The sequence below is a fragment of the Rhizomucor pusillus genome, assembly GCF_041956525.1.
Source record: "Rhizomucor pusillus strain CBS 183.67 unplaced genomic scaffold VTP01scaffold_3, whole genome shotgun sequence".
NCBI classification, from domain to species: Eukaryota; Fungi; Mucoromycota; class Mucoromycetes; order Mucorales; family Lichtheimiaceae; genus Rhizomucor; species Rhizomucor pusillus.
The window spans coordinates 1,590,993-1,612,712 of record NW_027192145.1 but is presented as its reverse complement, the minus strand read 5'-3'; the positions used below and the strand labels follow the sequence as shown (position 1 = coordinate 1,612,712).

At 46.6% G+C, this 21,720-nt stretch overlaps 9 protein-coding genes across 9 annotated transcripts; 6 read left to right on the top strand and 3 right to left on the bottom strand.

Annotated features, from left to right (window-relative positions):
- Nucleotides 1–429: 429 nt before the first annotated feature.
- Nucleotides 430–1,438, bottom strand: VTP01DRAFT_6856 (uncharacterized protein; the record flags this gene model as incomplete). Its single annotated transcript, XM_069385803.1, has 6 exons — nucleotides 430–750; nucleotides 810–850; nucleotides 938–1,040; nucleotides 1,129–1,141; nucleotides 1,211–1,283; nucleotides 1,342–1,438. 6 exons carry the CDS (start codon nucleotides 1,436–1,438, stop codon nucleotides 430–432), a joined length of 648 nt encoding a protein of 215 aa, XP_069243229.1.
- A 927-nt stretch (nucleotides 1,439–2,365) lies between these two features.
- On the top strand, nucleotides 2,366–3,790 carry VTP01DRAFT_6855 (uncharacterized protein; the record flags this gene model as incomplete). The annotated part of the gene is made up of 6 exons (XM_069385802.1): nucleotides 2,366–2,463; nucleotides 2,528–2,679; nucleotides 2,839–3,200; nucleotides 3,277–3,319; nucleotides 3,383–3,430; nucleotides 3,492–3,790. The coding sequence occupies 6 exons, from the start codon at nucleotides 2,366–2,368 to the stop codon at nucleotides 3,788–3,790; spliced, it is 1,002 nt and encodes a 333-aa protein (XP_069243228.1).
- Nucleotides 3,791–4,041: 251 nt separating this feature from the next.
- VTP01DRAFT_6854 (uncharacterized protein) lies at nucleotides 4,042–5,410 on the top strand (the record flags this gene model as incomplete). Its single annotated transcript, XM_069385801.1, has 3 exons — nucleotides 4,042–4,361; nucleotides 4,441–4,830; nucleotides 4,897–5,410. The coding sequence occupies 3 exons, from the start codon at nucleotides 4,042–4,044 to the stop codon at nucleotides 5,408–5,410; spliced, it is 1,224 nt and encodes a 407-aa protein (XP_069243227.1).
- Nucleotides 5,411–5,715: 305 nt separating this feature from the next.
- VTP01DRAFT_6853 (uncharacterized protein) lies at nucleotides 5,716–8,497 on the bottom strand (the record flags this gene model as incomplete). The annotated part of the gene is made up of 10 exons (XM_069385800.1): nucleotides 5,716–6,418; nucleotides 6,494–6,633; nucleotides 6,707–7,024; nucleotides 7,087–7,157; nucleotides 7,214–7,267; nucleotides 7,395–7,627; nucleotides 7,694–7,850; nucleotides 7,921–7,988; nucleotides 8,054–8,258; nucleotides 8,338–8,497. The coding sequence occupies 10 exons, from the start codon at nucleotides 8,495–8,497 to the stop codon at nucleotides 5,716–5,718; spliced, it is 2,109 nt and encodes a 702-aa protein (XP_069243226.1).
- Nucleotides 8,498–8,729: 232 nt separating this feature from the next.
- VTP01DRAFT_6852 (uncharacterized protein) lies at nucleotides 8,730–10,375 on the bottom strand (the record flags this gene model as incomplete). The annotated part of the gene is made up of 7 exons (XM_069385799.1): nucleotides 8,730–8,885; nucleotides 8,942–9,082; nucleotides 9,143–9,250; nucleotides 9,310–9,392; nucleotides 9,458–9,679; nucleotides 9,749–9,996; nucleotides 10,095–10,375. 7 exons carry the CDS (start codon nucleotides 10,373–10,375, stop codon nucleotides 8,730–8,732), a joined length of 1,239 nt encoding a protein of 412 aa, XP_069243225.1.
- Nucleotides 10,376–10,758: 383 nt separating this feature from the next.
- On the top strand, nucleotides 10,759–11,086 carry VTP01DRAFT_6851 (uncharacterized protein; the record flags this gene model as incomplete). Its single annotated transcript, XM_069385798.1, has 2 exons — nucleotides 10,759–10,776; nucleotides 10,841–11,086. The coding sequence occupies 2 exons, from the start codon at nucleotides 10,759–10,761 to the stop codon at nucleotides 11,084–11,086; spliced, it is 264 nt and encodes an 87-aa protein (XP_069243224.1).
- Nucleotides 11,087–11,359: 273 nt separating this feature from the next.
- VTP01DRAFT_6850 (uncharacterized protein) lies at nucleotides 11,360–12,189 on the top strand (the record flags this gene model as incomplete). Its single annotated transcript, XM_069385797.1, has 7 exons — nucleotides 11,360–11,478; nucleotides 11,531–11,551; nucleotides 11,613–11,658; nucleotides 11,712–11,855; nucleotides 11,913–11,970; nucleotides 12,024–12,074; nucleotides 12,137–12,189. The coding sequence occupies 7 exons, from the start codon at nucleotides 11,360–11,362 to the stop codon at nucleotides 12,187–12,189; spliced, it is 492 nt and encodes a 163-aa protein (XP_069243223.1).
- Nucleotides 12,190–12,649: 460 nt separating this feature from the next.
- On the top strand, nucleotides 12,650–14,122 carry VTP01DRAFT_6849 (uncharacterized protein; the record flags this gene model as incomplete). The annotated part of the gene is made up of 4 exons (XM_069385795.1): nucleotides 12,650–12,873; nucleotides 12,927–13,015; nucleotides 13,676–13,757; nucleotides 13,825–14,122. The coding sequence occupies 4 exons, from the start codon at nucleotides 12,650–12,652 to the stop codon at nucleotides 14,120–14,122; spliced, it is 693 nt and encodes a 230-aa protein (XP_069243222.1).
- A 565-nt stretch (nucleotides 14,123–14,687) lies between these two features.
- Nucleotides 14,688–21,670, top strand: VTP01DRAFT_6848 (uncharacterized protein; the record flags this gene model as incomplete). Its single annotated transcript, XM_069385794.1, has 4 exons — nucleotides 14,688–14,964; nucleotides 15,035–17,427; nucleotides 17,491–17,839; nucleotides 17,898–21,670. 4 exons carry the CDS (start codon nucleotides 14,688–14,690, stop codon nucleotides 21,668–21,670), a joined length of 6,792 nt encoding a protein of 2,263 aa, XP_069243221.1.
- Between the last annotated feature and the right edge of the window lie 50 nt (nucleotides 21,671–21,720).

The window sequence follows — 21,720 nt, the reverse complement described above, 5'->3', positions numbered from 1 at the left end:
GCCGTGATTTAAACACTACTAGCAGCTATTTCCTTTCACATTGCGTTATCCACCACGAGCAAACTCCTGTCTTCATATCGATCATCACAAAACATTTGCTGCACAAGGATTTTACCGTGCGGACATGTATGACCCCAAAGAGGAGAAATGATGAAACATGTTCAAACGTAGCCTTTCTTGATATGCTCAGGAAACCAAGTCCTGCATATTTCGTGCAACAAATATTTCTGTTGCGTCCAGTGGAGGAAATCAAGTAAAAATATTCTGCAGCGACAATTCTGCACCATCTTATTACCCCGGCGACTATATCTGGAATTCAAAGATTAAGCTCAGATTCAAAAATACTATTCAACAAAGCTTCATGCTTACCGCCGTCTCCGAGGCGCACGGGCGCAGGGCCCTACCCAGTTGACGGGGATGGATATTCAGCTATAGTTGCCTTGATGATCCGATGAAGGGCTTCGGACGTTGGCCATGTTCAAGCATGGATGCTGGAGCTTGTGAGTATGCGGCTACACCGACGCGATGAAATGCATTTTGCACACAGATAGTGACACATTTGATGTCTTGGTTGCCATCCTTATCTAACGTAGCATGGCCGGCATAACTGCCAACCTTCTTCTTTTCTCGATGCAAGCCCAGGATCATTTCCGTTTCCAATACATCACTTATTTTTTGGACGTTGGCATGGGCTGCGGGCATCATTGCTGCTCCAATGCGTTGCCTTTCATTGGGGTCGTCGGGAAGCGTCTGTGTCTTCCTAACCAGCTCTCCGCGTTTTTCTCTCACTAATCGACGCTGATCCTTACCCAGGGATTTGTAGACTTCTCGCAGTCGAGGTTTGTTAACACTGAGGAACCTGTCAAGTCAAGCAAGACCCCAACGCTCTATGCATAGCGATAATAAGGAATAAACCTTTAAATGGCAGTGGTCATACCCAGGTCCTCGCCTGCCGTGTCTTTGAAGACTGTACTCAAAAATACCGCCAAAGGGAAACTTGCTTCGACTTCGGAAGAAAGGTGCTGGTCATGATGCAGAAGCTAATGCTGTACAACTGCGATGGTCAAGATCCAGGTTAAAGGGATTGGAGAGTAACGCTCTTCTGGCTTTTTAAGCCAGCGCTCGCACCTTGTAAGCTGTACTGATTCCGATATGGCGTTTGGTGCCGGTCTTTCAAACTTGAGATTTCGAAGTCACAATGCGTCCTTGCATTTTCGCTTTCCCGTCAACAGTTAAGCACTCTCTCCATCGTACGACAGCCATGCCCGCCGCCGCTGCTTCATCTGGTATCTCTCGTGTTCTTTACAACACCTTTTTCAAGAAGAACTCCGTGTTTGTTACCTCGATTTTCGCCTCGGCTGTTGTCTTCGAAGTCGCTTTCGACAACGTAACTGACAAGATTTGGGACGATCTTAACAAGGGTGTAAGTAACTAGCATTTAACCTACAGTATGCAAACCCTTAATAGAGCTTCTCGAACGATATAGAAACAATGGAAGGACATCAAGCACAAGTACGAGCAATAAACATTCCCAAATAAAGATCTCCAACCCTGTTAGGTTGTGCATATCAAATCTTGACCACTCCATTTTTCCACTTCTCGTTCCTGTCGTGCAGCATGCATTTGAATGCTTGTAGATGGTAACGCGGGAAATACTCAGCATTACGCTATTCTATGTTCAAACAGAAAACGATGGAAAGCTCTGTTGTAATATGTTGGGGATTTGGGATAATCAAACAGCTGGAGCGGACGAATTTGGTTATTTTGCAAGTTCGTTTGGCATTCGCTATTATTCCAGACTTTAGTTCTCTGCGGTCTGTGATCTGCAATGGGACTTGTCACTATCAAGTTTCGAGTTCCACAAAGCGAGCCACATTGCATGTAAGCAGATGTTTTGGCTATCTTGAATGTTGGATAGTGGCAAGAACACGCAGATATCACATATGCTTGATCCGGTCACGGTGGGACCTATTTTTGCGCTAGTTGCAACATACACAACCGCGAGTGCATCACTTCGGCTGGGAGCAGTTTGCTTCGTTGGTTAAGCTAGAATTTACTTAAAATACAATTTTGCCATGATTGTTGCGGCTGCGGCAAAGGGTGACCATGCAAGATGCTCCCTTTGCAACATAGAATGCGCATCTGGACATTAAAGGCAAAGAAAGATTCTCGCAGGTTTTTCCATGGCTGTTCCTATGTTCCGAGAATCGGGAACCAACTATTGGGTGGTACACACGCAATTTCTTTTCCTTTTTTTCTCCCTCTTCCTCTCTGTATCTTAACCTTTTTTTTCTTCTCTTTTTTTTTTTTCCTTTCCTTTGTCTTTTATTTTTTTCTTGAGCTCTCTCTGCGATCTGGTATTTAGATGATGGATTTGGCGAACACCGAACTGTTCGAAACGAGCGCGAAACAGAATGCATCGCGAAGGAAGACATTACCGGCGTTTATAAGAAAACTGTGGATGTAAATCTCACTTAACAGCTGGATACCTACTAGAACATTCTAAAAATGCAGACGAATTCTTTAGAATCTTTATGGATTCCGATGATTCGAATCTTGCTTACTGGTCAAACGATGGTCGTGTTATTTGCATTCCAAACGCAACGCAGTTCTCATCCAATGTCTTACCAAGACATTTTAAGCACAACAACTGGCCAAGTTTTGTCCGTCAGTTGAATCGTACGTCGTCCAAGGTGCTCAGGATGGGGAGGATAATAGAGAATCAATTGGGGGAGCTGCTGGCTGGGGGAGGGAGGGGCGTGCAGAGGAGAAACTTGATAAAAAAGAGATATCTGTCATCTTTTGACATGGAATGCTGCCTCTAATTGGATTGCGTAGTCTACGGATTCCGGAAAGTATGTGAGACGAGCATCGATTCATGCAGATCGCGTTCAGACCAGGAGTGGCAATTTAAGCACGATTACTTTCAAAGAGGTGCGCCTCACCTCTTGACGAATATAGAGCGAAGGGTGCCTGGATACAACAGAGCACCCATGTGCGAACCCTTACAAAGCACTGAAGCGCAAGACATCGCTTCTGCAAATGCTCCTGAAGCCGATCCAGATACTGCTAGTAATTCTCAATGGTCTTCTGACAGTATGCAGCGGATCGAATCAATGGTAAGGTCCTTGGAACACAAGAGCATGGAGCTATACAATCAAGTCGGACAGATGCGAACGATGTACATGCACCAAACCCAGGTAAATAACACAGCACTCCGTTGTCGCAGAGTTGCACAAGATTGTTGACAATGGAACCGTCCCATGGATTTATTAGACCTTGGTGGACCTGATAGAAAAGATGGAGGAAAGCTTTACGAGTAAGATGAGAAGATAAGACTATTAAAAGCATGTCTAAGCTCTAATCATTCGAGCAGGTCTAGAGACATCTATCCCCACCATGTCGGGATCTCGGAATATTCCTATTGCTGGTACTACACATGATTACTTACGACGTATGGCCGATCTAATAACTTTGTTTGTAATTTCCAGCCAACAATGCTATCCTATCCTCACAAAGCACGACAGAAGATGATCATCCGACTCATCAGCAATGCCAGGGGCGATGCTGCGATGACCAGGTGGTAGATGCACATACTCAGGAAATGCCTTTCTTGGCATCGAAAAATTCCTTTCCAAATAGAGCCCATGCGCGTGATGATCTGCCTCCTGCCTTTTTGACTCCAGACGGTCGATCCATCATTTTAGTGACAGGGGAACAGAATAATCAACATCGTCGCGATCATCAACTGCTTTCCCTCAACGAACCTCCGCCCTCATCATGTGTATAATAAGCACAAATAATAGCTGCAATAATAATAATAAAATGATACCCGTTCTCCTCTATATAAACCACTGCACAGCCGGGGAAAATCTGTGCGATTTTCAGAATCAGACAATAGCAAAACGCTCTCACACGGAACGCACAAGAAAGCAGCAGTTGGAACCACGCACACCGTCTACTATCCCTTGCCTCCTTAAGCCCTAAGCCCTGATGGACAGTGAAGGCGGCTCATTGGTGGACAGGCCCCTCTTCCATTCCATGCTCCCCGCAGCTATTTACCGTCCTATTGTTATATTCTGCATCGGTTTGTGGGGATGGGGTCTCAATCTGTACCTTTTGCACAAGATGCATATTGACACTCCCACATTGCTGCAGTTCCACACTGCAGAACCACCATTTCGATCCATCTTCTCCATTGCGACCATACTCACCATCCTCGTCTTAAGTAACATGTGGTTGTTCTGGGCAACCTCGCGATCCGTAACGTGGTTACCTGTGCTTTGCTACGCTACCGCGCTCGGCACGCTGCTGTGGCCTGGCAAAGGGTTGTATAAGAAAGAGCGCGAGAAGTTTTTACGGTAAGAATATGTCTTATCCAGTCTATGCACCTGTGAGAGAAGAGGATCTAACAAGGCGTCGTTCTTCCCCACCCTGTAGATTATTAAAACGCCTGTTTTCAATATTTGCGAGCGTGTACTTTGCAGATATCATCATGGCCGATATCCTAACCAGTTTCTCCAACGTGTTTGGTGATCTGTTTACGACAGGCTGCTCTGCAATATTCCTGGGCCGTTCTTGCCAACGCGACATCCTTGTGCCGCTATTGATCAGTATACCATACCTTATCCGACTGCGACAATGTCTTTTTGAATACTTTGAATCCGGCGGAGAGTGCAAACGACATTTATTTAATGCTTTGAAATACACGTCGGCATTCCCGGTCATAATCATATCCGCTACACAAAAGAAGGCGGATCAGATTATTGCCGCAACTGGCTCAGTCCCTAGCAGTTGGTGGATCAGCGACACGCGGTTGTTTCAATTATGGTATGAATTAATGGTCTAATATGCCGAACCGATTTGGAAGAATATGCGTGTTAACTTGTGAGTCAGGATCTTTTTCGTATTGATTAATTCCATGTACTCGTTCTGGTGGGATATCGCAATGGATTGGTCACTTATCAATATAACCATGACCCCAAGCATACACCATCGGCACCATCATTATCATCAGCAACAGCAACAGCACCAGCAACCGCCTCTTTCTACGAACACGCCTTTAATTCGCTTTCGCAAGGAGCTGCATTTCAACGACCCAATATGGTACTACGGTGCGATGATCATTGATTTCCTGTTACGAACAACTTGGAGCTTGAAGCTCAGTTCGCATCTTTACGTTAAACGCTTAGAAGGAAGCATATTTGTCATGGAGCTCCTTGAAGTCATTAGACGATGGGTCTGGGTCATTTTCCGGCTGGAAAGCGAATGGGTGAAGCGGGCACATGCAACGTTGCCGAGCTCAAATCATCCAGTTGATTCATCCGACATGTTTCACATGGAAACGCTCAACGGATCCCCCTCAAAGTTAATGACTATTAGAGAAGAAGAGGAAGACCTGCGATCATAGACCATTGTTTTCTTTTTTTTTCTTATGCATATTCTTCAACAACACCATACTGTCAATCCCCCCATTAATTACAAACACGCACAAACCATCTAAATCAAGTACACATACCGAAATGTAATAGTTCTCTGTTCTTTATTATTTTACATACCCTTGAATGACAAGTTGCTAAGCGGGTTTACATGATGGCAATGGGAAAAATGAAGACATTTTTAGGGAGGTTTTGCGTAATTTTTTGTCGTTTTCTGATTTGTACACAAAAGGCAAAACAGTTTCTTGTTTTCCTCTTCATCCAAAGATCACAGCACTTAGAACTGGAGACCAAGTTCAGGGACGTAACCGACCTTTTCAAAGTGAGCAATGACGGCTTGAGCCTTGGCAACAGCAGCCTCAGCAGTGATATTGAACTTTTTGTACAACTGAGGAGCAGGACCAGAGGCACCAAAAGTGGTCATACCAACTTGAGCGTGAGAGTAGCGCTCCCAACCATAAGTACCAAGTGCTTCAATGGAGACGACAGGGATGCCAGCAGGGAAGACAGACTTGCGGTATTCTTCGGGCTGTTCGTCGAAGAGCTCGCTGCAGGGCATGGAGACAACGCGGGCAGGAACACCTTGGCCAGCAAGGATCTTGGCGGCCTCAACTGCGAGGGAAACTTCAGAGCCAGTGGCAACAAAGATGACCTTTGCATTCTGGGCATCCTGGAGGACGTAGGCACCCTTGGCAACAGCCTCGATGGAAGAGCCCTCGAGCTGAGGAAGGTTCTGACGGGAGAGGGCGACAACGGAGGGACGGTGCTGGTTTTCAAGAGCAACAAGGTAGGTACCAGAGACTTCATTACCATCAGCAGGACGGAAAGTCAACATGTTGGGAGTGCCACGGGTGATGGCAAGGGTTTCAATAGGCTGGTGAGTAGGACCGTCTTCACCGAGACCAATAGAGTCGTGGGTCATAACATAGATGACACGGAGATGGGACAAGGCAGACAAACGGGCGGCACCCCAACCATAGCTATACAGTAATTGCGGTTTAGCATAAATACCGTCATTATAATCCAAAATCCATCCATTCAAGAGCTATACTCACGTCAAGAAGTTCAAGAAGGTACCGCCGAAAGGAATGATACCGCCGTAGGCGGCCAAACCGTTCATGATAGCAAACATGGCATGTTCACGGACACCATAGCGGAAGTAGCGACCGCTGTAGTCACCAAGGCCGGTGGAAGGCTAATCAATCACGTTGGATCGCGTCAGTTAAACTCAAGCTCAACAGGTCGCGTTCCAGCTATTCGGCACTTACATGTTGAAAGTCGACAGCCTTCTTCCAGCGGGTCAAGTTGGATCCAGTCAAGTCAGCGGAACCGCCCAACAAGTCGGGGATGACATCAGCGAGAGCAGTGAGGACGCCCTCGGACAACTTGCGGGTAGCAACAGCGGCATCAGAGGGAGTGAAGCGAGGAAGAGCTTCCTTCCAGCCATCAGGCAAACCTCCAGAGAAGCGACGCTTGATCTCAGCAGCCTCCTTGGGGTATTCTTGGCCGTACTTTTCGAACAAGGCGTTCCACTCGGCTTCAGCCTTGGCGCCGTGAGCAGCGCGAGCAGCATACAAGTCGTAAACCTTGGTTTGAACAAAGTTAGAATGTTTAGAAACGCATCGAACACTCTGTTAACTGCACTAACCTCTTTGGAAACGACATACTTTTCTTCGGGGTTAAAACCGAACTTTTCCTTGACTTGCTTGATGTCATCCACTAACAAACAAGGTAAGTTTACCAGATAAACTCAAGATATTACATGTGATTCCTACCAGAAAGGGGAGCACCGTGGACCTTCTCTTCGCCCTGAAGCAAAGAGCCATAACCTGCAATCAAGCATCAATCAGAAAACTCCGAAATATACCAATAGATATGACGCCATTGGAGTTCTGGTCCCTTAGGTTCGAACCCCACGCTAGGCGTTCCTGATTCAGAGTGATAGTGACAACTTACCAATGGTAGTCTTGACCTTGATGATAGAGGGCTTGTCGGTCACAGCCTTGGCCTTGTTGATAGCATCCTCAAGGGCAGCAATGTCGTTGTCACCGTCGGCGACAGACAAGGTGTGCCAGCCGTAGGATTCGAAGCGCTGCAAGACATCTTCTGTGAAGGAGACAGCAGTGTCACCATCGATAGTGATATTGTTGTCATCATAGAGAGCAATAAGCTTTCCAAGCTTCCAGTGACTATATCAGGAAACTGTTAGCCAAAAAAGTCTATTTGAAACACAGCGACACGGGTGCTTTGCTTACCCTGCAAGAGAAACAGCTTCAGCGGCAACACCTTCCTGAAGACAGCCGTCACCAAGGATGACGTAGGTGTGGTTGTTGAAGAGCTCGTAGCCGGGACGGTTGTAGGTGGCGGCAAAGTGAGCCTCAGCAGCGGCGAGACCAACGGCGTTGGAGATACCTGGAATTTTATTAGAGTTTAGTCTTCGTTGTCTAGTTCCTTGTCAAGTTTAATCTTAATGCAAACTCACCTTGGCCGAGGGGACCGGTGGTTACTTCAATGCCAGGAGTGTCGTGGGACTCAGGGTGACCGGGAGTCCTATCAAGATTATCAATATCGAGTTGTTCTCGAGCATACATGCTTATCAGTGTATGAAAACTTACTTGCTGCCGACTTGACGGAACTGCTTGAGATCGTCCATGGAGACGTCGTAGCCCAAGAGGTGGAGATAGATGTACTGAAGAGCACAGCCGTGACCGTTGGAGAGAACGAAGCGATCACGGTTGATGAACTTGGGGTTCTTTGGGTTGCCAGTGATGAACTTGTTGAACAGGACGTGGGCCATAGGAGCGCAACCCATAGGAGCACCTACACAAATTGTCGGGCAGCACCGTTAGACGCGCATCCTTTACCCCAACAAAATAACAAAGCCTCTCCATCTGCATACCAGGGTGACCAGAGTTGGCGCCACGGACGACATCGGCGGCGAGAACGCGGACGGTGTTGATAGCTTGCTGCTCGATAGACTGGACCATCTTTAGGAGAATAATATCGGAAAGAAAAGAGACGCGGTCAAACGTCGGCTTCTCGTATTTATATCGGCCCATATCAGGAACCGCCATCTCTTCTCCCCAGCAAATCCAGCTTTTGTCCCGAAATTGTAACTGTAGCGCCGAGGAAAAATGAGCGATTGGCTGCTGAATAAGCGCACACTCCGCTGCAATGACATTGCTGCCCTGGGGCAACTGCTGCAGAGATTATCTTTGTCCTGGCACGTTGTTTGTTATCTTTTATTAATGGACAGCTGCCGTTGAGATCTGAAAATTTTGTTTGCTATCTTTATTTCAGAGTTGAAAGATGAGATTGGGCTACGTAAGAGAAATTTTCGAAATACTCGCGCATCATAGTGGGATCCACAGAACCTTCAACTGGCGTTTCTTTGATTTCTTCTTTTGTGAATTGCTCGTCGAAATTCTCTGCCAGTGCGGGGTCCGTCTATCGTTGCAATTTAGTACCTTCATGTTTAAAACTCTTGCTATAGTACTCCTTACTACCACTGGTATTATAGGAGGAGTCATCTGTCGCTTCAAGACTGAGTCCCAATCAATCTTCCGGAACCATCGGTGTGATTTCACGCGCTCACTGCCGTCCTCTGTACTTCCAAGTCGAGAATTTGGGTTCTTACGCAAAAGCTAATCTACGCATATCAGCGCCATGCGTCCTTCACGAGTAAGTCTATGTCACACACATACCTGATGCAGTAGATTGCTGGCGTCGGATGAGAGATAATAAGGCACATGCAACTTCTTCTGCTTGATTGCTTGAAAAGTCTTGGCCTTATTGCTCGATCGAAACGGCGTCTACTAGTCGGTCAGACCTGAAAATTTTAATCAACGCTCGAGCAAGACCGATTGCTTACACTTCCAGTCAGCATTTCATACATCAAAATGCCCAAAGTCCACCAATCTACACTCTTATCATAGTGCATGCCCATTAAAACCTCTGCAAAGCACGTTTAATTCTTGTCAACATGTTTGATCTATGTCAAGTAGAAGAGCATAAATTACCTGGGGCCATGTACTCTGCTGTTCCACACAAAGTATTTGCCTTGCCGTCGAGCGCCACTTTGCTCAGTCCAAAGTCAGTAAGGAGAATATGGCCGTCGGCGTCCAGCATGCAATTTTCGGGTTTCAGATCGCGATATACAATTCCTAGCTTGTGCAGATGCTCTAGGGCCAGCACAAGTTCTGCAATGTAGAACCTTGCAGCATTTTCCGAAAACATCTGTTCTAAAAGTGTAGATTTCGCATAAGTATATGCATTACAGCTTGTGCACATCTGAAGACCAGTTATTTTACCTGCTGCCATTTGCGTGAACAACTCGCCACCGACTGCATACTGCAAAATCAGGTATAGTCTGTCCTGCGTCTGGAATGCATACATGAGTTGCACAATGAAGGGGTGCCGTACTTCTTCCAAGATTTGACGCTCGGCCTTTGTATGCTCGGCATTTTTGGCATGCACAAACAATGACGCCTTTTTAAGAACTTTCATAGCATAAAGCTGCTGCGATTGTTTGTGACGACATAACATGACTTTGCCGTACCTGCAATCACATTCTTGTTCAGTGCATATGCTACATCATGACAATTTTTCCATGCAAAGATAATTCGAGAGAAAAAAGGGGGAAAAAACGCCACTTACGCTCCACGACCCAAAAGCTTCAAAATCTCAAAATCGTCAATACAGATTCGTTTCGCAGGTGCAGAAGAATCCTTGACCGATGATGAAATGTAATTTTTGCCGAGCGCAACCTCGTAGAGGCGTTCGTCGGCTGGTATAGGTGTCGGTTCGGCGGCATCGATTTCTGACGAGTATCCGCTTTCGTCGACTTCAGCAGGAATGTCGGCAGCATCGTCATGCTTTAAGCTGTCTACGCTATTACGTCGAAGGGCTTCGTCGTCGAATTCAAAGACTGCACTCATGTAGCCGTGTAATCACGTTCAGCAAGGGTATTGTTTAGGATAAGAGTTCACGAGAAAAGAGAGAGTGGGGAATTGAGCGGTTAAACCGTTTAATGAGGCACAATGCAAAGACGTCGTGCCACCAGACCAACGTTAAGAAGAATGAGATTAAGTTTCATATAGCTCTTTGTGCCAAACGGAAGGGCAAAAGTTCAAGGAGCCGTTGGAACAAAAGAAGACTTGTCGGATCGGCTACGGCTGCAATCTTTGCAAATATCATAATATGCGACTCCGCCTCTGTTGCCCTCTTTCCCGATGAGAGCCACTACACCGTTACTTATTTGGAGTTTACAGTACTGCGTAAAAAGGGCTACATTTTTTTCTCTTCATCTTTTACAGAAATAATGAAGAGGAATGATAGGGTAAGCTAGAACATCGAATCTTCTAAGATTGCAAACGATTGACCACCGTTGATGCACATTAAAGCATGTTTATACATACCTCTTGACCGAATTATGCACGCAGCTTCTCTGCTCTCTGGCGTCTTTCCCTGTGCTCTGTGATCTCTTGCATGCTCTATACAAGTCATCGAAAGACATGGTTGCCTCCGGATTTTCCAAGTTGTCTGCCAAAATCGTATTCATATTCTATGGCGTGTGTGCGGCAGGACAAGTATTTTTTGCTTGCAAGTGCATATCATTCTATCCAAGCAAGTCTCGTCCCTATACGTAGAAGCATCCCTCCGTCCCGGGTGGTGCCTGCTGGTGCGCCGCCCCCCGTAAAAATGTATTTTTTTTGTACATTGTCCTTTCCCTTTTGCCTGCGTCTGCCCTGCCCCCCACACGATGCGTGGTCCCCGCCAAGAGCGGGAAAACAATAAACTTGTTTCTACATTCTTTGCTCATACATGAGTCAAATGCCGAAAACGTGACACAAAGCTGGGTTCTTCGAAATGCAAATGCGAAGTCCTCTGCAACCATCAGCCCTTTTCTTGTTCAGTCCAACATGAGTCTCAACTGTGCACTGATTTCGCCTCACGACGGTATGCCAGTGCCGCTCCCTGGTGAACAACCGCTCTTTTTCAAACAGCACAAAGTAAAAGCCGTACTCGACTGCAACGAAAAGTAAGGAGATTCGTTTGGAATGGACTTGCAGAAAACACTGACTGGCGATCAGTGGCTATCCAGGCAATTCAGCGTAAGGCGTTCAATGAGAGTCTTATTCAAAAATGTACATTATTAATAAACCGGAGGAACAGTGGTCATTGGGAGGCTACTGGGCAAATTTGTCTATCCAATCTAAGAGTAAGGTTCTGCGAAACAAAAAGTAAGACTAATAGCATATATTCACCAGTTAGGGACGTGTTTCGCAGATCGTTTTCGTTGCACAGTCAGAAACATCATCTTTCAAATCTTTGAATATCCCTATCATGGATTTAAAAAGTTGGAAACTACAGCAACCCTGGTTCGGCGCCAATTACATTGAAGGCATCGTTGTGCCAGTAAGTGCAAATTGATCCGGAAAAGACCTAGCATGCAGCTGAACTAGAGTCCATAAGACTCCTGGTGGAGGGCTACCAAAACCTGGCAAGCTTACGCTAGCATTTACAGAAGGAGGTAAGATAAATGGTGGATTGATTAGTTCTGTAAGCTAAGGAATGTCTGCGTAGGCGCTATTGAATTTACATCCATTTATCGAAATCTGCTTCAAAGAGTACAAGGTACTGCTGTCCATAATAAAGAACATTCCAATCAAGTGTTTTACTTATGCACTTGTAACAAGAAACCAACGAGATGCCTCAGCATTACGAGCCATTACCGCCATACGAACCATAGGATCACGAGGCCGATGTATCCAATATGAATCCATTGTCCAAAAATGAAACAGAATTCATCGCTATTTGGTTGAAAGCTTAGTGACAAGTGTATTGTATGTAATTGAAGGACGTAGCTTAATGACCAAAAAAGACGGGGAGACGAGTGTCAACGAAGCTGACATGCTGATTTTGCTCTCTATTCATTTACAATGAAAAGAATATGGGATTTGCTTCGGACAGACAATAACTGCGTATCTAATTGATGTAGAGGAGACCGAGAATATAAGTTTACAGCACAAATAACGCGTTTTTTAAATCGAAAACGTTTTTAAGAGATCCATTCAGGCTATATGACAACAACAAAAGCAAATGGTTTCTTTATATCTCGTCCTTTCTTTGTTCAATAATAGGACAGACTCCCCATTCGTAAGCGCTTCAAATCTCTCTGTCACACCTTTCGTCTTTTTCCAGCTAGAACAATGAAGATAAATGCAACAATCGGAAAGATCGGACTCCACAAAAGAAATGAGCCGTCCCAAATCGTGTACTGCGAGCCGGTCAAGAAATATCTTTCTACGGCTCATGTTAAAGAAACATCTGCTGAGCAATACAACAAGCAGCTGAAAGATTACGAGGATAAAGAGCTGGCGGACGAGCTCAAAGCTAAAAGAAAACGAGCCGCATACAAAGCAAACTCTGGCGGGTACACTGAAACGAGGCCGCGAATTGGAAGAGGAAATGGAAGAATCGTCGCAGGCTGGGAAGCGCCGGGCTGAAACTTACAGACTGGGACTTTTCGGGTGACTACTCTGGATTGGATGCTTTCAGCCATTATCCAGCAGATGGTACGCGGCATTGGGGGCAGCGGAACTGTCAGAACCTTTTATAAATGATGAAATAAGTTTGATGCAACAAACAACAGCTACGCACACTTCTTCTCATATTATGAGCTTACCGTTTTCAGCGCAAGCCTGCAGACTAGCTGCAGTAGATCCAGGTACAAATGACTAAAACTATGAAAATTTAACATCATTGTTGAGAAGACTGTGGGAGTTTGTCTTTTTTTCATCGAAACAGCAGATGATACATGATGCGAAATACCACCATTTAGTTTACTGCTTTTATGCCAGTTACAAATTACAGGATCTTTTCCTAGCCCTTTACGCCAACGTGGCGATTATGTGTTTTCTATTTTGCGCCTATGATTTTGCACCAGTGTTCTTGAGCTGTGGTTTTGCGCTGATGATTTAGTGTGTCTATCTTTAATCTTTGGCATCGCCTGGTTCGTGAAACTGTTCTTTGATTCCAAGATATACGCTCGATATCTTTTAAAAAAATGAGCAAGTATAGACGCTGAAGGCTTAACCAGATCAGATGTTTTTTCAGCAACAGTCGTTGGAAAATTAGACAGTTTGTGTCTGGTTCCTTGCGTCTTGTGCTTAATGATAAAGTGCATCATGGCGGATCTTGCCAGTATTCTTCTACTCTTTTCCAGTTATGCGTAGACGCCGCCGCCGCCGAGGAGCAACGCAAAACAGAGCGCCAGTTACTGTACCAATGCCTGTGTATCAAACAGAGGCGGAAAAGGTAGGCAGGAGCAAACTGATGAGGATCAGCCGAGCCGAAGCAGAACATAACCTTTGAGAAAGCGCAGGAATCCTTGCTTAAACCGATCATCGAAAGCATTAAAACTCAAGGAAAGCAAAAAATCGCTGATGAAGGTCAAGCACCTCACTCGCGGCATGTGGCCTCTCGCCGATAAGCTCAGCAAAATGGCAGATGGTGTAACACAAGCAACCTCTGGAGGGGAGCAACGTGTATCGCCTAAGCCAACTATTACACCGGGAAAAGCCTTCGTTCCAAAAAAGTTCAACCTTGCAAACGCTGAATACAAAGTCACCTACCTTCCGCAGAAACGCACGGACATTACCTCACTTCGCTCTCCGGAGTGATTTTGTAAGTATATAAACGCGTGCTTACATTTTTTAATTCAGGAGAGGTAAGCAGCAGAACGAAACAGTACAATATGAGCCTATGACTCATCAATTCTCGCGTTGACGCTACTTGGGGGCGGCTTTTGTGCTTGGAGACTATGCTTGCGGCATGTAACATACTTATATGTGGAGACATTGTAAAGCATACTCAGCACAAATCATTAATGTCAGTTCTTTTCATCAGGCCGCAAAGTATACTCTCATATAGCCCAGTATTGCGAAAGTGTCAGTCTTGTCGGGATCAGATAACCGCAACCAATAGCAGCAGCTTGATCTCAAAGCCACCAGTCTGAGGCGAAAAATAAAAGCGAGTCGAAAGTCTCTAATGCGTTGTTTTCTTTTCCGGACTAAACATCCGGTTTTACCTGGCCAACTTCTTTTTCTTCGTTCAATAAACCCAGTCGACTTTACGAAAACCCAAGTAAATGGATGGCGTTTCGTGTTGAAACGTACTCCGAGGCTAATATCTTCGCTGCCGCAGTTTTGTATATATATACTCTACCTTTAACGAAGAAAAAGAAAGATGGCATCCAACTTCCCTGTTCCTCCGGTCACAGCTGCTGGTACTGCTCCTGCTACAGGTGTCAATAGCACTTTGATCCCTGCACCGGCTGCAAATGCAACCCCACTTCCTCTTTCACCCCGGTCGCCAACGGCTCCCCATCGTCCTGTCTCGGCGTTGGAGGATCCCAAGGACGTTACCATGGCCACGCTTGTTCTGCAAGATGGCACCTCGTTCCAGGGTATCTCATTCGGTTCGGAAACTAAGAGCATCTCCGGCGAATGTGTTTTCCAAACTGGTATGAAGTGTTTCTTTTTAAAGTCTCAGAGTATCCGCCTCGCAGTTTGCTAAATATTGAGCCGGATCAGGTATGGTCGGTTATCCCGAATCGCTCACGGATCCGTCATACCGTGGTCAAATTCTGGTCTTGACATTCCCGTTGATCGGCAATTACGGTGCCCCCTCGCGCACCGAGATGGATGAGATCCTCAAGGATATTCCAAAGTATTATGAGTCGCGAGAAATTCACGTTGCTGGTTTGATTGTTGGCAACTACTCTCCAGACTACTCGCACTATCTCGCCGAGTCCTCTCTCTCCGCATGGCTAAAGGAGAACAATGTTCCTGCATTGTATGGCATTGATACCCGTGCATTGACAAAGAAGATCCGTATGCAGGGTGTTCTTTTGGCCAAGATTTTATTCCCAAAGACTTCAGTCTCTGTACTTGATTCTGCTGCCAATGCTCTCGGTTTCTCAACGACCGAAACGCATGCTTCTTCTGAACGATGGATGCAAGACTACCAGGATGTCGAATGGCACGACCCCAACAAAACCAACCTTGTCGCTGAGGTCTCCATCAAGGAGCCAAAGGTCTACCAACCCGAACCTAGCAAGGCTATTAAAACTCCTTCCGGACGCACCCTTCGTATTTTGGCCGTTGATGTCGGTATGAAATACAACCAGATTCGCTGCTTCGTCTTCCGCGGCGTTGAGCTCAAGATCGTTCCTTGGGACTATGACTTTGCCTCTGAGCCTGAGGATTCATACGATGGTATCTTTATTTCGAACGGTCCTGGTGATCCGACCATGGTCGAAACCACCTTCAAGCATCTCCGCACAGTGCTTCAGGCTGCAAAGAAGCCCATCTTTGGTATCTGCTTGGGTCACCAGCTTCTTGCCTTGGCTGCAGGCGCAAAGACCATGAAGATGAAGTATGGTAACCGTGGTCAAAACATTCCATGTACGAGCATGATTTCTGGTCGCTGCTATATTACATCGCAAAACCATGGTTACGCCGTCGATGCTTCGTCGTTGCCCGATGATTTCCAAGAACTCTTTGTCAATGCAAACGATGGCTCTAACGAAGGTATTATCCACAAGACTCTTCCCATCTTCTCGGTGCAGTTCCACCCTGAATCGACACCTGGTCCTCGTGACACTGAATTCCTGTTCGATGTTTTCATCAACACTGTCCGCGAAAGCGTTGAATACGGCAAATTGATGCCTCTCAAGTTCCCTGGTGGCGTTAAGGAGGAGAACATCAAGAAGAACCCTCGCGTGCACGTTAACAAGGTTCTTGTGCTTGGTTCAGGTGGTCTTTCCATTGGTCAGGCTGGTGAATTCGACTATTCCGGGTCTCAAGCCATTAAGGCTTTGAAGGAAGAAGGCATCTACACCATTCTTATCAACCCGAACATTGCCACCATCCAGACTTCAAAGGGTTTGGCTGACAAGGTTTATTTCTTGCCTGTTACTCCAGACTTCGTCCGCAAGGTTATCAAGTTTGAAAAGCCTGATGGTATCTACTGTACTTTTGGTGGTCAAACAGCTTTGAACGTCGGTGTCAAGCTCAAGGATGAATTCGAGTCTCTCGGTGTCAAGGTGCTTGGTACACCCATCGACACCATTATCACCACCGAAGATCGTGACCTGTTTGCTCAAGCCTTGTTTGAAATTAACGAACGCTGTGCCAAATCTGCCTCAGCCGTCAACGTGGAGGAGGCTTTGGCTGCTGCCAAGGATATTGGTTATCCTGTTATTTGCCGTGCTGCGTATGCTCTTGGTGGTCTCGGTTCTGGTTTCGCAAACAATGAGCAAGAACTTGTTGCGCTCTGCAACAAAGCTTTCGCCACTTCTCCTCAAGTCTTGATTGAAAAATCCATGAAGGGTTGGAAGGAAATCGAATACGAAGTCGTTCGTGATTGCCGCGACAACTGTATCACTGTCTGTAACATGGAGAATTTTGATCCTCTCGGTATCCACACTGGTGACTCCATCGTTGTTGCTCCTTCTCAGACTTTGTCGGATGAAGACTACAACATGCTTCGTACCACTGCAGTCAATGTCATCCGTCATTTGGGTGTTGTCGGTGAATGTAACATTCAATACGCCCTCAACCCCTTCTCGAAGGAATACTGCATCATCGAAGTCAACGCTCGTTTGTCTCGTTCTTCCGCTTTGGCATCCAAGGCTACTGGCTATCCTCTTGCCTTTGTTGCAGCCAAGTTGGGTCTGGGCATCCCGCTCAATGAAATCAAAAACAGCGTCACTAAGGTTACTTGTGCATGCTTTGAACCTTCTCTTGACTACTGCGTTGTCAAGATCCCTCGTTGGGATTTGAAGAAGTTCAACCGTGTCAGCACTGCCCTCAGCTCCTCTATGAAATCCGTCGGTGAAGTCATGGCTATCGGTCGTACTTTTGAGGAAACCATTCAAAAGGCTATTCGTGCCATTGATTATAACTTTATCGGTTTCAGTCCAGTAAGTGTATAAAATTGCTGTCTTACTTGCTGCAAAATGCTAAATATGTTTATTTTCCTACAGAGCGATGTTATCGATGATGAGCATTTGGATGACGAATTGCAGAACCCGTCTGACCAGCGCTTGTTTGCTATCGCCAACGCCATGGCCAAGGGTTACACCGTTGACCGTATCTGGGAACTCACAAAGATTGACAAGTGGTTCTTGAACAAGTTGATGCGTATCACTCTGCTCGGCAAGCGCCTTGAAGGTTTCAATAAAACCAACGTCCCCGGCAATTTGCTTCGATCTGCCAAGCAGCTTGGTTTCTCTGACCGTCAGATTGCCAACAAACTGAACAGCAACGAGCTTGCTGTGCGTCGTTTGCGTCAAGAATATGGTGTTACTCCCTTCGTCAAGCAAATTGATACTGGTAAGTTGAAAGAGAAATAGTGCAAGGTACAATTATACTTATCAATCAACGCATGTAGTTGCTGCTGAATTCCCTGCATTCACCAACTACTTGTATATGACTTACAATGCTGTTGAGCACGATGTTGCTTTCGAAGACAACGGTATCATGGTGCTTGGTTCCGGTGTATACCGCATCGGTTCCTCGGTCGAGTTCGATTGGTGTGCTGTCCGTGCTATCCGTACCTTACGCGAGAAGGGTGTCAAGACTGTCATGGTGAACTACAACCCTGAGACTGTCTCGACCGATTATGACGAAGCTGACCGCTTATATTTCGAAAACATCAACCTTGAACGAGTGCTTGATATCTATGAGGTCGAAAAGTCTGGAGGTGTCATCATGTCTATGGGTGGTCAGACTCCCAACAACATTGCTTTGCCCTTGTACCGTCAAAACGTCAAGGTCTTGGGTACCTCTCCTGAAATGATTGACAATGCTGAGAATCGATACAAGTTCTCTCGTATGTGCGACCGCATCGGTGTTGACCAACCACTGTGGAAGGAATTGACCAGCTTCGACGAGGCCGAAGAATTCTGTGACAAGGTCGGCTATCCTGTCTTGGTCCGTCCCTCTTATGTTTTGTCCGGTGCTGCCATGAACACTGTCTTCTCCAAGGATGACTTGGCTGCATATCTCAAGGAAGCCGCTGCCGTCTCGCGCGAACATCCTGTAGTTATTTCAAAGTACATTGAGGAGGCCAAGGAAATTGAAATGGACGCCGTTGCAGTTGACGGCAAGCTTGTCATGCATGTTATTTCCGAGCACGTTGAAAATGCTGGTGTTCACTCTGGTGATGCCACTCTTGTTTTGCCACCTCAGGATCTCGACCCTGAGACTGTGCGCAAGATCGAGGATGCTACCGCCAAGATCGGTCGTGCTTTGAATGTCACTGGTCCTTTCAATATCCAGTTTATCGCAAAGAACAACGAGATCAAGGTTATCGAATGTAACGTTCGTGCTGCTCGTTCATTCCCATTCGTTTCCAAGGTGCTGAACGTCGACTTGGTTGAGATGGCAACCAACGCCATGCTTGGTCTGCCTGTTGAATCCTACCCCAAAGTCGATATCCCCAAGGACTATGTCGGTGTCAAGGTTCCTCAATTCTCGTTCAGCCGTCTGTCTGGCGCTGATCCTGTCTTGGGTGTTGAAATGGCCTCCACCGGTGAAGTTGCATGCTTTGGCAAGGACAAGTACTCTGCTTATCTGAAGGCATTGCTTGCCACTGGCTTCGTTCTGCCGAAGAAGAATATTCTGCTCTCCATTGGTTCATACAAGGAGAAGCAAGAACTCTTGCCTGCAGTCCGCAAGCTGCATGAACTTGGATATAACATTTTTGCCACCACCGGTACAGCCGATTTCTACTCGGAGCACGATATTCCTGTCAAGCATCTTGAATCTTTGGATGGCGATGCTGGCGATAAGATCAAGGCTGAATATTCTTTGCAGCAGCACTTGTCTAACAACTTGATTGACATGTACATTAATCTGCCTTCTCGCAACCGCTACCGCCGCCCTGCTTCTTACATGTCCAAGGGCTACCGATCTCGCCGTATGGCCGTCGATTACTCGATTCCCTTGTTGACGAACGTCAAGTGCGCCAAATTGTTCATCGAAGCTCTTGCACGCAAGGAAAGCTTTGAAATTTCGGGCGTCGACTATAAGACCAGCCACACCATGGCCACTCTGCCTGGTCTCTTCAACATCAGTGCGATCATGTCCAGCCACAGCGACTTCGGTGCCGTGTCGAAGAAATCCTTGGCCGCCGGTTTCACGATGGTGTCTGCCTTTGCTGAAGATATGATTGACAGCCAATCTCTCGAGTCTGGAAGTGCTGCCGCTCATAAGGCTGCTTACACCGACTATCTTTTGAACATCACCGCTACCAGCTCGAACGCTTCTCAACTCACTGAGGCATCATCTGAAGCTGCTGCTGTGTTTATCAACACTGATAAGATTGGTAGCGGTGAAGTTTCCATCTTTGACTCTGTGTTCTCGGCATGGCCAAGCTCTCATTTGATTGTCACTGAAGCTCGCGGCACTGACCTTGCTTCCATCCTGTTGCTTGCTTCTCTGCATAACCGTGTTATCCACGTGTCCAACGTCATGAGCAAGAGCGACCTGGCATTGATTGAAATGAGCAAGAACAAGGGTCTCGAAGTGACCTGCGACGTTGGCATCTACTCGCTCTTCTTCAGCTCCGAAGAGTTCAACAATACCAAGCTTTTGCCGACCAAGAAGGAGCAAGAAGGCTTGTGGAAGAGTTTGGATGTCATTGACTGCTTTTCTGTCGGTTCTACTCCTCGCAAGCTCGCTGCCGAATTGGGCCACGCTGCTTCCAATGCTGCCGGCATCCAAGAAGCTCTGCCTCTGCTCTTGGATGCTGTTGCCCAAGGCCGTCTCAAGCTGAAGGATATCTCTGACCGCTTGCACGAGAACCCTCGCCGTATCTTTGGTTTGGTTGCTCAGCCTGATACGTACATTGAAATTGAAGTTGACCGCCAGCACACTTGGCCCGTCACCGAAGAGTGGTCGCCTCTTGCTGGACGCACTATTCGTGGCTCTGTCCACCGTGTTGCCGTGGATGAGAAGACTGTGTATATGGACGGCACAATCATGGCTGACGGCACTCTTGGACGCGATGTATCTCTTCAAGCGCAGGCTGTCAAATCTGCTGTCAAGGAAGCACAGACCAAGTTTGAACAAATGAACCTTGGTTTTCCTGAAACTGCCGCTGAATCCAAGTCGCCTCGCTTGACTCCTGCTGATCCGGTCAAGCTTGCAGGTGCCTCTGACCAACAGCTCGTCTCTTACCAGCCTTCGACTTATGAGATCTCTGCCTCGCTTGCTCGTGTAATTAGCCGATCTCCCTTCTATCGCAAGCACATTCTCCGATCCAAGCAGTTTGACAGAAACGATCTGCATTTACTGTTTGGCGTCGCACACGAGATGCGTAACCTTGTGGAACGCTACGGTGGTATCAACATTTTGCAGGGTCGTGTCATGAGCACCATGTTCTTTGAACCTTCGACTCGGACCTCGTCTTCCTTCGAAGCTGCCATGATGCGTCTGGGTGGTCAAGTCGTATCTGTCAGCGCAACTACATCCTCTGTCCAAAAGGGTGAATCGCTTGCCGACACTATCCGCACTTTGGGTTGCTACGGTGACTTGATCGTCCTTCGTCATCCTCAACCCGGCAGTGCTCAGCTAGCTGCCAAATACAGCAAGGTCCCTATCATCAACGCTGGTGATGGTATCGGTGAACATCCTACGCAGGCTTTCCTTGATGTCTTCACGATCCGTGAAGAATTGGGTACTGTCAATGGCTTGACTATTACTCTTGTTGGTGATCTCAAGAACGGTCGTACCGTCCACAGTTTGGTAAAGATCCTCGCTTATTACCAAGTCACCCTCAACTATGTCGCTCCCGAGTCCTTGTCGATGCCAAAGGAAGTCATGGAGGAAGTCGCAGCCGCTGGTGTCACTCAAAATGTGTACACATCCTTGGATGAAGTGATCGGCGAGACTGATGTCTTGTATATGACTCGTGTCCAAAAGGAACGCTTCTCTTCCGAAGAAGAGTACAAGAATGTCAAGGATTCTTTCATTCTGAACAACGACATGTTGAGTAAGGCCAAGTCTCAAATGATTGTTCTCCATCCTCTGCCCCGTGTCAACGAAATCGAGCCTGAAGTCGACTTCGACCAACGTGCTGCTTACTTCCGCCAGATGCGCTATGGTCTCTATGTCAGAATGGCCTTGCTTGCCTTGGTCCTTGGTACCCTCCGCGGTTAAAGAAAACAAGTCAATCAATTTCAAAAGCAACAATCAAGGTTCTTCGCAAT